This window comes from Leuresthes tenuis, unplaced genomic scaffold (assembly GCF_036924035.1).
Source record: "Leuresthes tenuis unplaced genomic scaffold, fLeuTen1.0.hap1 SCAF_16, whole genome shotgun sequence".
NCBI classification, from domain to species: Eukaryota; Metazoa; Chordata; class Actinopteri; order Atheriniformes; family Atherinopsidae; genus Leuresthes; species Leuresthes tenuis.
This window is the reverse complement of record NW_027325370.1, coordinates 31,452,742-31,465,742: the sequence shown is the minus strand read 5'-3', so window position 1 is coordinate 31,465,742 and position 13,001 is coordinate 31,452,742. Positions and strand designations below refer to the sequence as shown.

The window sequence follows — 13,001 nt, the reverse complement described above, 5'->3', positions numbered from 1 at the left end:
TAAGCTTAAAGGGGAACTCCGGTATTTTTAAAACTAGACCTTATTTCTGGCATGAAATGCGTTCATCTACTCACAGTTTGGTGAAAGTCGGCGTCCTTCAAAAGCTATTGAGATAACTCGCGATCTGCGTATATCCATGTAATGGAGTGAACAGGGCAGGGACGATGCAGCCTCTATAATAATAATAAGGCATTATCTGTCTTTATTTCACCAATACTTTAAGAAGAATGAATGAACGAATGTGTACTATAGCTCTGCAAAACTGAAATACAAGTTTTCAAATAAAAAACAAAAATACAAAAAAAAGTATTTTTTAAAATGAGTTTGAACCTTTAGTACAAAGAAGTTTGTACCATTTGTAGGTGGAGGTATATATAAAATAGTGTCATCCATGTAGAGGAAGTGGCTCATGGCTGTTCCACTACAGAACCGGTATCCATAGCTACTCTTTGTGGTGATGTGGCTGAGGGGGTTCAGGCCAGTGCAGATCAGCGGTGGGGGCACAGCATCTTCCTGGTGGATACTTTTTATTCATATGCACAATGATAAAAAACAAGAATTTAATTTAATAATACAAAAGCAAATAATTGTGCAGGAGAGGAAAAGAAGCCGGAGTGAACTGTCTTAACTATGGGATGTTTCAGGATCACCTGAGCCACCCCTAACTACCGTAAATTCCGTACTATAAGTCGCTACTTTTTTCCCCAGACTTTGAGCACCTTATAATACGATGTGGCTAATATCTGTTTTTTCTTTTTTTTTCATGCCACCAAAAACATTTTGCCTTATAACATTAGACCAATAAAGTTAACGAATAGTTCACAGTGGTCCAATGAAATTGAACGTTAAATCAAACACACTTACACCACTAAATTATTGTAAATCGGTCATTTGTACTCACCCTCAACATGGAAAACAAATGAAGAAATGCATATGATGCAGCTTTAAATTAGCTGGTTCCACAGAGAGGGGCCTGATAACTGAAGGCTCTGCCTCCCATTCTACTTTTAGAAACTCTGGGAACAAGTAAAACCTGCAGTTTGGGAGCGAAGTGCTCTGTTAGGAAAACATCTTTCAATGAGATCTTTAAGATATGATGGAGCTCGGTCATTAAGAGCTTTATATGTGAGGAGAAGAATCTTAAATTCTATTCTGAATTTAACAAGGAGCCAAATAAGAGAAGCTAAAACTGGAGAAACATGATCTCTGCTGTTAGATCTCATCAGAACTCTGGCTGCAGCATTTTGGATCAGCTGGAGGCTTTTCAGAGAATATGTGGGACAGCCCAATAATAAGGAATTACAGTAGTCCAATCTTGAAGTAACAAATGCATGAACTAGTTTCTCTGCATCACCCTGAGACAGGATGTTCCTGATTTTAGCAATATTACGAAAGTGAAAGAAGGCAGTCCTAGAAACCAGTTTTATATGTGCGTCAAATGATAAATTTTGGTCAAAAATAACTCCAAGGTTCCTCACTGTAGAACTAAAAGCCAAGGAAATACCATCTAGAGTAACTATATAACTAGACAATTTCTCCCTGAAGCGCTCAGGTCCAAAGAGAACAACTTGAGTTTGTCTGAATTTAAAAGCAGACAGTTCTGAGTCATCCAGGTCTTTATGTCTTTAAGACAGGCTTGTAGTCTGAACAACAAGATCAACAAGGCTTGAGCTCTAGATGTTGAGATAAAGCCAAGAGCTGGCTTGTTTTATCCAGAGAGTGGAAGTTCAAAATAGATTACAAACAGTGGTGAATTGTGTCAGGCAAATAAACCCCAAAAAAGCTCAACAGATTGTGACTATCTGCTGGCCGGGTACACCCAGGAATTTAAATGTGTTATCTTGAGTTCTGGGATGAAACAATAGATGGTGAAGCTCTCTGACGGACCTGTGGCGTCAGCAGGTACTCATAAGTTATGAGTATGAGACAAAGGCCAATGAAAAAGGCTAAAACAACAAAGTTTATGAGTTGAGTAAAAGCGAAACCGCATTCAAAACCCTGCTGGAAGCCCAATGCCAAAATCACTTCATGCAGGCCAAGCTGAGTCAGCTCCAGCAGTGACTCCATAAAGCCTTTAGGTACAAGAGGGGCAAGACCAAAGGAAAATCGCTGTGAAATACAATAATATTACAACGTACAGTGTTACTGATGTTGGATGGGATGTCGTCCAGACAATTCTTTTTCTTGTTTACTTTACCCAAAAGGTTTCCTCCTCTGAATGTAGATATCACATTAAGATTATTCTCGCACTCAGTGGCTAAAATCTACAACAATGGTGTCAAATTTTCTCATATTATGAATGTGGTGACTGTCATAAATTGACTCTCCAGCCTTGAAAAACTGTACTGTATTTAAAGTTCCCAGTGTCGTCATGGGTTATGATTTCACATTTTTGTCCCTAAATTACAAAATTATTTTACAATAACCATAAATATTCCATCATGCTGTCATGTTCTCTGTCAGGTATCAAATTAATTTTTCTTTGATATTTAACCAAGCCAGCATTTGACATGTGACACCACAAAGTGTACAGCTCAGGTTTTTGTCTATGATAAGGCCTCCCTCTGGTGGAAAAGTCTACTGGCATGCAGAACCAAAGTATTGTAATTCTAATTGGATGTTAAATCAAACCTCTGTTACTTTTTAAATACTCCAGCTTTATCATTTCCAGTCGCCACTTTTCAAAAGGATTTAGATCCATAAAGTACTCCTGGTTTCACAAGAACTGCATCTCACTTTTGCAGAAAAGCAGCAGCTCTTGTACACAGATGACACAGATGAAAAGTTATTAATGTTGTTTGTGCGCTTCATTTGGCATAATTCAAAGTAAGTGCTGTATCTTCATAAAGTGGGTCAACTGCTCACATCAGCTGGCATGATTGGTTGTGGAATTAAAAGAAAAAAACAATGAAAAAAGCTGTCCAACTTTCATTTTCAGTTTGTCATCTTTTGGACTTGTTTGGAGGCTCATCTTCTCTGTGAATTACAGCAGCTGTGAGTGTCCAGATTCATTTTAACAGTTCAAAATGTCAAGACCTTCTTGTAATGTAAAAGTAAGAGAAACCTCTACTGGTTTGATGTGTGTGTTTCTAATGCTCTGTGACTGCTCCCCAATGTTTATGTTTATGTTTATGTATTTAGCAGACGCTTTTATGCAAAGCGACTTACAAATGAAGATTTAACAAGCTATATAAAGCTAACAATAAACTACATAGAAGGAACCCACTAGTCTGACTATGTCAGAGGTGACAGAGTACAGATAGGGTGTAGGCATAGAAAGAAGTGCAGAAAGATAAAGTGCAGAGATAGAGGGGGTAGGGAAGTACAAGGTAAGTGCTAGGATGGGAGATGCTCTCTGAAGAGCTGGGTTTTCAAGAGCTTCTTGAAGATAGACAGGGACGCCCCTGTTCTGGTAGCGCTCGGTAGGTCATTCCACCATCGTGGGACGACACATGAAAAGAGTTTGGATTGTCTTAGGCGTGGTGTAGGAGCTGCTAGACGACAATCCTGGGACGAACGGAGGGACCGAGTTGTGACATAAGCCTTTGCAAGAGCATTCAAGTAGATAGGAGCCATTCCATTAAGCACTTTGTAGGCTAACATCAGTGACTTGAATCTGATGCGGGCGGCTAAGGGTAGCCAGTGGAGCTCAATGAACAGAGGGGTGACGTGTGCTCTTTTAGGCTGATTGAAGACCAGACGCGCCGCCGCGTTCTGGACCATCTGCAGAGGTTTCACAGCACAGGCTGGGAGACCAGTTAGGAGAGCGTTGCAGTAGTCAAGGCGGGAGATGACCATGGCCTGCACCAGGAGCTGGGTGGCATGTTGGGTCAGGTATGGTCTGATCTTTCTTATGTTTAGTAATGCAAAGCGGCATGAACGAGCAACCGAGGTAACGTGATCTTTGAAGGTTAGTTGGTCATCAATCATGACACCCAAGTTTCCAGCAACCTTTGATGGAGCAAGAGATAAGGATTCGGTTTGGATGCAGATGCTGTGTTGTACGGTTGGTTTGGCTGGGAAGACAAGCAGTTCAGTTTTTGGGAGGTTAAGTTGGAGATGATGGGCTTTCATCCATGCTGATATGTCAGAGAGACAGTCTGAGATTCGTGCTGAGACCGTGTGGTCATCAGGTGGGAATGACAGATAGAGCTGGGTATCATCAGCATAACATTGGTATGAAAAGCCATGTGATCGGATGATCTGTCCCAGTGAGTTGGTGTATATGGCAAAGAGAAGAGGTCCCAGTACTGAGCCTTGGGGGACCCCTGTGGCAAGGTGGTGCGCTGCAGAAGTGTGACCAAGCCAGGATACTTTGAAGGACCGACCAGTGAGGTACGATTCAAACCAGGAGTGTGCTCTCCCTGTGATGCCCATGCTTGAGAGCATGGACAAAAGAATACTGTGGTTGACAGTGTCAAATGCAGCCGATAAGTCCAGCAGGATAAGTACAGAGGACTTAGCTGTCGCTCTGGCTTCTTTTAAGGCTTCTGTCACAGCTAACAGAGCCGTCTCGGTGGAGTGTCCATTTTTAAACCCAGATTGGTTTGGGTCAAGGAGGTTGTTATGAGAGAGGTAATCGTTGACCTGCTTAAAGACCGCCCTTTCAATGATTTTAGACAGAAACGGGAGGAGAGAGACCGGTCGATAATTCTCCACATGAGTTGGAGGGAGGGAAGGTTTCTTGAGCAGTGGTGTAACCTGAGCTTGTTTGAAAGTGGTAGGAAATGTGCCCGATGTCAGTGAAGCATTAATCACATGCGTGACTGCTGCAGTTACAGTAGGAGCAATGGATTGGAGAAGATTAGTAGGAACGGGGTCCAGCGGGCATGTAGTAGGACGGCTACATGTGAGAAGTTTAGACACACTGCTCTGAGTCAGAGGGGTAAATGAGGAAAATGATGCAGTAGGACTTCTGCATGCAGATTTTGTGGTAACAGGTTTGGTAAACTGTTTGCTTATAGCTGCCACTTTGTCAGTAAAAAATGAGGCGAAGGTGTCTGCTGTTAGATTGGTAGCAGGTGGCGGAGGATTAAGTAGTTTTGAAGGTGAAAAAAGTTTCCGGGTGTCAGTAGTACTATGAATCTTGTTGATGTAGAAAAACTTTTTTGCATCAGTGACACTGGATGCGAATGATGACAGTAGCACCTGGAATTTAGCTAGATCTGCCGGATCTTTTGACTTTTGCCATTTCCTTTCGGCAGCTCTGAGATTGGTGCGCAACGCTCGGAGAGTATCATTAAGCCAGGGGTGAGACTGGGAGGATCGGGAGGGTTTGGTGGATAGAGGACACAGACTATCCAGAGATAAGCTCAGAGTAGAGCAAAGGAACTCCGTGGCATCATTAACCTGAAGAGAGGAGAATGTGCTGGAGGTTGGAAGAGCGGAGGCAACAACGGAGGAGAAGCGGGTGGGCGACAGGTTGCCGCGGAAGGAAACCATAGGGGTAGAAGCAGATGGTCTTCTCGGGAGACTCACTTTGAACTGAATGAAATAGTGGTCAGAGAACTGCAGAGGTGTGACAGATAGGGCCTCTGTGGCACAGTTTCTTGAGAAAACGAGATCGAGCACTTTGCCAGCTTTATGGGTCGGAGGACTGCTGAGCAGTTGTAGCTCAAACGAGTGCATTAGTGACAGAAAATCAGAAGAGTTAGGACTGTCAAGGTGGATGTTCATGTCACCAAGGACAATTGTGGGACAGTCATGCTCCAAGATAGAAGAGAGCAAGGTGTCGAGTTCATTTAGAAAGTCACCGAGTTGTCCTGGTGGGCGATATACGACAATCATATAGGTTTTGACCGGTGCAGTTACCAAGATGGCGTGGTATTCAAAGGTATTGTGTTTAGCTTCAGGTAGCAGTTGGGTGTATTTCCATTTGTTGGAAATGAGCATGCCCGTTCCACCACCTCTCCCAGATTTACGAGAGGTATGGGAGAATGAGTGGTTGGTCGAAAGTGCAGCCGGGGTAGCTGTGTTTTCAGGCTTAAGGGACAGGTGGTTGGCATAAGCCATAATGAAATCTGCTTTGTTTACCGCTGATTGGCAATTCCACAACCCCACAGACAAGGGTGTGTCACATAGTGAAGTGGGCTTTAGAGAGCGGAGGTTGTTAAGGTTGCGGTGGCGTTTGGTTGTGTGAAACCTTCTGTGCGAGCCGGAGACAACAGGAATGGGTTTGAGGCACATTTTAAAGCAGGTGGTGAGGCCAGAGTGACAGGTTTGCCTTGTTCAGTGGCCTTGCTCGGTGGACACGCGCAGGTAGACACGCTTGTCTTTACCCAAGAATGTCTTCACACGAGAATGGCTGACGCTTCAGGCGCCACCCCTTACTTTATGTTGTGCACAGCCATTCATGTGTTGGTTAATTGCACTAGGCTGAGACCGCCCACCGAGAGTGAACCAGCAAGTGTTTTCAGAGAGGAGAGTGACCGCCCGTTCACAGCTCCTGAATACTCTGATTGCTTTGCGATGGCCCAACCGAGGCAACTAGGCAACAGGTTTCACCCACGGGTGGGTTTTGATCACTCTGACAACAACAACAGATATTGAATTAGGCAAGAAGCTTAGAAAAAACTTACACTAGCAGACACACAGTCACCCAAATCCAACTGTAAACTGTAACCGGTTCTGAGAACAGGTTCAGTTTCAGAAAGTTAAGTCAAGTAATGAGAAAATGAATCACATCATTAACACTTTTGTATCATCTGTGGGGACTTTTTCCCCTGGAGTTTAGTTCAGTGTGGGAATGATTTGAATGGCTTCACTTTCACTGAAATTCATGAATGAAAATATGCCTGATCAGCAGCTCGGGTGGATCATTCTGTGGCTGCGAGCACGTCGCAGTATCTGAGCGTTAAAAGAAAAAACCTGACAGTTTGTGGTGTCTCTGCAGAAGCTGGAGGAGCGTTTCAGGATCAGCAGGAGGGAACTCATCTCCTTCGAGTTCACCATCCTGGTCGCCCTGGAGATGGCGCTCTACCTCCCTGAGAGTCAAGTCATGCCACATTACAGACGGATGGTGCAGCAGCAGCAGGTTTAGCAGCGCCCGACTCCCTCCGACACCTGCTGCTCATACACCTGCTCCTCCGTGATGGCGGCACAGAGAGCGCCTTCAGCTCGCCCCTCCCTCACACACCCAGGTGATGGGGGAGAACTGTGACCACTTTCAATGTGCCCTCAGTCACGTTCCAGTTCAGATCAAAGTGCATTTGACAATCATTTTGCTGCATGTGAAAAGTAGTGCTTTCAGCACCTCCCTCCTAATTCCATCAGAAACATCATTTTCAGCACAGCTGTCTCCAGTAGCCCGTGAAGATCATTCACACCGAGCTGCAGGGGTGGAGGTTACAACCCCAAATCAAAAAGGTTTGGATAGTAGGAAAATGCTAAATCAAAAAAAGATGCAGTGATTCTTTCATTTACTTTGACTTTTCTACAACAGCATGAAGCCAACATGCTTCATGTTTTACTCTGTAGAGCATGAAATAGGTCTTTCTTTTTTAAACATTTCCTCACACAGCTGTGAACATCTTTGCTCCTCAGAGACTCAGCTTGTCATGGAGGCTGCTTTTATACAAAATCCTGACTTCAGTCACCTGCTTAGAACATCATTTTAAATTATTTTTCCACATTTCTGGCTCTAAATAACCCAAACTCTTTTTGGAATGTGTTGCAGGCCTGAAATGCAGAAGTGGCTGTTAATGAACAAATTGAATTAAGTTGATGAGACAGAGCATGAAATATGTTGGGTTAAAATTGTTTTTAAGGGAATCTGAATCAAAGTAAATGTGGGAAGAGCTGCTGAAGTGTATTACTAAGTTATTACTTAATGCTGGCCTGTCTCATGTCCTGTTGTCATCCTTCCTCAACACTGAAGCAGATCCAATGTCAAACTGTGTCCCAGGACGGCTCTGCTCCAGTCTGCAGCTCAACAGCACCTGCGTTACTCTCCTCATATTCTACCTGAGAAATGCTGCCCTCTTGTGTCCATCTCACAGAAATACAGTTAATGTGCACGGAGGCATTTATATGGTACATGACTGACTTAAACCCCAACCCTGAAAGTGGAGTTGTTGGACTGCGCTGATGTAGCTGATTTTTACTCAAAGCCCTTTTACACTAAATGCCCATACAGCGTCTTCTTCCATGCTGTTTTCTAGGCTACACAGTGCTTCTTTTCCTCTAACACACACACACACACTCATACACCGATGAGGCGTGTCGCCAACGTGAGGTTCAGCGTCCGCCGGGGGAGTCGAACCACCAACCTTCTGACTTTTCTTCCTCCCGAGCTACAACCGCCCAAAGATTTCTGTTGAGTTACAGTAGAAAAGCAATAATGAACTTGTTATTTATTGTATGATAAAGGGATGAATCTTTAACTGCAGCGAGGCTTCTGACAGGATGTTTGTGGCTGCAGGGACACGTTTGGCCTGCTCTCCCAGAGCACCCACAGGGCATTTTCTTTCACTCCTACAGGTAACAGGCAGCACAAACGCTTCCTGCACAGCCTTGGTTGTTTCTGCACTTTGCCTTTTAACTTCACCTGAATCTTTGTTTTATCAGTAAGCAACAAGGGTATTTATTTTTCCTCATGTGAAGTAGCTCATTGTAATATTATATATACAGTTTATTTATTAGCAGTCATCCCTCAGATGTAGAATCGGGTTTCATTTATCCGACATGGAGCTGGAATGATCACTGAATGATCACTGAATATAAAACATGATTTTACATCTTCAAACTTAAATGAAGGAGAGCAGCAGGAGAGTGTTCACAACACGGTCAGTTTGGATCAGAGCTCCGCAACGTGATCCGAGTTCAGTTTTAGCAACATTTCAACTTCGCTGCCACTACCCAGAAGTTTAGTTTGGCCTGTGTGAGGTGGCAGGAAGAACTCAAGTCTGTGTTGAAGCTGCTTTAAGACTTTTTGTTAACATCAGGTGTGAATGGGCTGATCGGACTGGCAGATCATGTGATTGGTACTGCTGAGGTGTCCTCTCCTGTTGTAACTCTGCAGTTTGGACCCAGACACCTGAGAGCAGACTCATGCAGTGAAACTGTTTTCTCTAGAAAAAGCTTTGCTGTAAAGATTAAAACTGTCTGTTTAAGCCAGTGAAAGAAGAAAAATGTTAAACAGTAGACTCTGCATGAGTAAAAAAGATCTTCCAGAAGTTTTCTCTATGTTAGAGATTCGTGATGTTGACTCAGTCAGCTGATCTGCGTCCTCCTGTGTGCCAGCAGTTTAACTCTTATTCCAGCTTTGTGTTCACATGGGTTTAGTCAGACTTTGATCCCTCTCTGAGCGCTGGAAGTTTTAGTCTTCCTTCCTTTATAGCTACTGTTTCACATTTGAACTTTTAATGTCCACATTTTTTTTTACATTGACGAGCCGCACAGCGTTGCAGCTGAGGAATCGCATGACATGAAATAACAGTTACGGTCCGTTTATGGAGTACCGAAGGGAAAAAAACAAGTCGGAGATCAACCTGCAATAAGAGTTTATATTTGTAACCAAGTCACTGTTTGATATGTAAAAATTAAATTATTTCTCAATCTTTTTGTAAAGACCAGATACTGTTCAAAATGCCAATGTTCAACATCAAGTTTATTTTCATTAAAAACGTGTCAATTATTGCTTCTTTTTGTCATTTTTACTGCATTATGAAGCGTAAATGTGGTCTCAAACTGCAACATCTGAAAGACGTGCAAACTCAGAAGAGTCTGAAAATGGGTTTTCTTCACAGATGATTAGAAAAGCTTTACGACAGAATCACTGTTTGAAAAGTCTGAGCAGCAGTGAATCTGCTCCATGGGACAGGCTGCACCGGGGATCTTCTTGTGGGGACACGGACCAGCCTGGAGATTCATGGGCTTTGTTGTTTATGCAGAGGCAGATTAATCCTGGGCTGTCCTGAGGTCAACTGCATGTTAATTTGGGAAGCAAACTGCTGTTTTAACTAAAGTAGGCATTCTCTTACTGCTGTTGGTAACAAACCGAGCCATGAAGTCATGCTGCACACAATCAACATGGATGTTCCACCTGTGTGTGAGTGTCCCGTATGATTAACACAGCTGCTACTGGTAACCGGGCTGAAGGACGGCTTCAGAGCAACTAAGTTTCCAGCTCTGCTCTTTTGATCTTCTGAGCCAGGTGCATCCTTTACACATGCATGTTTGGACATTATTACGTGTTTTTGAACATTGGTGGCACATGAGCGCTCAAAGGAATTACCGCTGGAAATGATTCTGTCATTGGACGCTCGGTCTATCACAGTCCACCGCAGGCCATGCAGTGCTTTCACTTCTAAGGGTCATTTAGAACCACCAAATAACCTAACACACGTTTGTGGGTGCTGGGAGAACGCCAGAGAGAACCCACACAGGATGTGAACCAGGTACCCTCTTGCTGTGAGGCGACAGTGCTGACCACCTCAGCAACACTCACCACGCTCTTGTTCTCATGTCAGTAATTAAAATAGACGTATGACATTAATGACTCTGCAGAATGCGTTTAATTTAGCCTGAACATCAACCAGTAAGTGACAGCTTCACTCGATGCCACATTTATCTAGAATCAGGCGTAGTGTTGAACTCCAAAGAGTTACCCTGAACACGAGCTGCAGTCACATGTAGAGAATAAACTCCCAAAATCGAACACTTCAACCCTTTTTCCTTTAACTCCAGAACTGTGCTGCGTGATGACTTAATGCCACAGTTTCGGTTAATAGCAAAGGACAGGGATTACAGAGATATGGGACTTTAGTCTTAATATCACTTCTAACAAGGGTCTCCAGCTAAATACGGGGATAGCTTGTTATGATGGATAAAGTAATGGATATTTTAAGCTCGGCATCTATTTCACACCAAACCACAGTCCAAAACTAGTTTCAGGAAAGCGAATTCCCAAGCTGGTACTTGTGGATTCTCCCATCCTTTGGTGAAGTGGTTTGCTTTGGATCGGCCGGAAGGCACTTGATATGTTATGTCCTGTCTCTGGTTTTGGATCAGCTGGACGGCATTTGGATCATCCCCCCCCTCTATCCTGGAAATATCTCCGAAACTTTTCCCTCCACCTGCAGAGTTCCTGCCCAACCTGGATTCAGCCTTCAAGTCTCCACTCACTTCGTGTCCTAATGAATTCTTTTATCTTGACTCACTATCTGCTCTTAAGTCCATATTTTCAGGTGTCTGGTTACCCAGCCGTGACACTCCTACACCAGCACTTACCCTGTACTTCCCTCTGTCTCTACTCTGTCACCCCTGTCATCAGGAGAAATGGGGGTAGAGTAGGGATGGAGTTGAGTGCTCTGGCAGCCCAATGGAAGAAGGTGTCCCTCAGTCGGCCTCTGGTCCTGGCCCAGAGACTCCGCAGTCTCCTGCCAGATGGCAGCAGGCTGAAGAGGCTGTGTGATGGGTGGGTGGGGACAACTCTAGGAAGGGGGGCTATGATCTTCTCCACTACTCTCACGATGCGCTGAAGGGACCAGCATAAGGAGGCTTTGGATAAAAGTATCTGCTAAAAGCAGGAACATAAACGTATGTGTCGCGTCCCGGCTTGGTCCCCACTGACAGATATATAGATGACCCTCTGATAGGAGTTTTCTGGAAATATCAGGCAGAAATCAGCGAAGCAGGACAACTGTTGCTCATTCTCCATTCATCTGGATAATCTGTTATATTCTCACATTCATTTTTACTTTTTCACTGCAATCATGAATTATTTCTGTTATTTTGTCTGCATTACAGCATTAGGATTAACCATTTTAGATAACATTCACATCAAATGTCTACTTTTGCATATTCCTACAAAATAGACTTATTACACCAAAGAAACATTTTCCCTTTTAATCATGTCATCAGTCTAAAGTAAACCATGTGAGCACTTCACCCTTACACACATCCTGTTTGTCCTCTCCTTAAAAGAGTGTTCTCTTTATATAACTGTACATAAAGTACACTTAAGCGCTCACTTAATATAACAGAATGAATCTCTCTTGCAGTTAAACTATTTCACATTTACTCTATATGAACACAAACTAAAATAATAAACATGGCTGGCTCATAGCTTGCAGCTTTAACTGTGAACTCGAACTCATTTCATTTTTTCCAATTTTAGCTGTGCGCTCTCCATCAAAGCTACAGCCGTAGCTGGTCTTTAACTGCACGTTAGCATTAGCTTCAACATTCCGAGCAATGCACCACACACACACAACTAATTTACACACATACAATAATAACCCACAAATGCCCAGGAGCCGAAAGAAACAAAAGAAAGTAAACGTTTGGCGTCGGACGCCATTTTCTCCAACGCAATCATCACGTACCGCGACACTTTACTTTATTTACACACTTAGCGATCGTTTAGCTTATGGACCACACATATAAGCTTATAAACCTCTTTAGTCACAGAAAAGATGAGTAACCAACCTGGAAATATCAGGCAGAAATCAGCGAAGCAGGACATCTGTTACTCAGTCTCCATTCATCTGGATTATGAGCCCCGCGAAGCATTTCAAAGAGTTCAGGTGACGTAAGTGCTGCCAACTAGTGTCCACTTCACGCAACAGCATGTTATTGTGTGTTCCTCTGGATGACTTCTTATTCTGAATTGGCAATAAACTAAAAACTGACTCTCAGAGGAAATGAAACAACAATAATATATCAACAAAAACACTTATTTTGAGGGTTCACTAATGTCATTCATTTCAAGTATCTTCACTTCCTGTTCTCCTGTAATCAGCACCTGCCCGGCCCGAAGGTATTTCACCTGCGTTTCATTGTCTTCCCCCTTTTCTGTGTGTTTATATCCCTTCCATCACATCTCATTCCCTGCCAGTTCCTTGTGTGTTAAGCATTCCAACTTTATCTTCTGATGTTTGCCTCTAGTGTTATTGACCCCGCTTGCCTCCTGTTAAATGTAGCCTTCTACCTAATCCCTTTTTGGGTACCTTTGCCGTTTTTGACCTCCTTGTTTCAACCTTGGACTGTACTAAAGGGCA

General features: G+C 43.4%; 2 protein-coding genes across 3 annotated transcripts in view; one reads left to right on the top strand and one right to left on the bottom strand.

Moving 5' to 3' along the window:
• The window catches only part of cables2b (Cdk5 and Abl enzyme substrate 2b), a 54,311-nt gene extending 44,690 nt beyond the window's left edge, over positions 1 to 9,621 (top strand). Inside the window, exon 10 of one of the 2 annotated variants that reach the window (XR_011907891.1) lies at positions 6,893 to 6,977. Coding sequence is in view for 1 of the 2 variants with exons in the window: in XM_072367481.1 (XP_072223582.1) it covers positions 6,893 to 7,039 (147 nt within the window). In the remaining variant the exon portion in view is untranslated. Of the gene's footprint in view, positions 1 to 6,892 lie in introns of both variants that reach the window. The other variant, XM_072367481.1, reaches the window with a different exon arrangement.
• Positions 3,320 to 6,354, bottom strand: LOC140271214 (uncharacterized). The gene is made up of 2 exons (XM_072366334.1): positions 6,331 to 6,354; positions 3,320 to 4,203 (listed from the first exon to the last, which is right to left on the bottom strand). Exons 1-2 carry the CDS (start codon positions 6,352 to 6,354, stop codon positions 3,337 to 3,339), a joined length of 891 nt encoding a protein of 296 aa, XP_072222435.1. The 3' UTR covers positions 3,320 to 3,336.
• Positions 9,622 to 13,001: the final 3,380 nt, after the last annotated feature.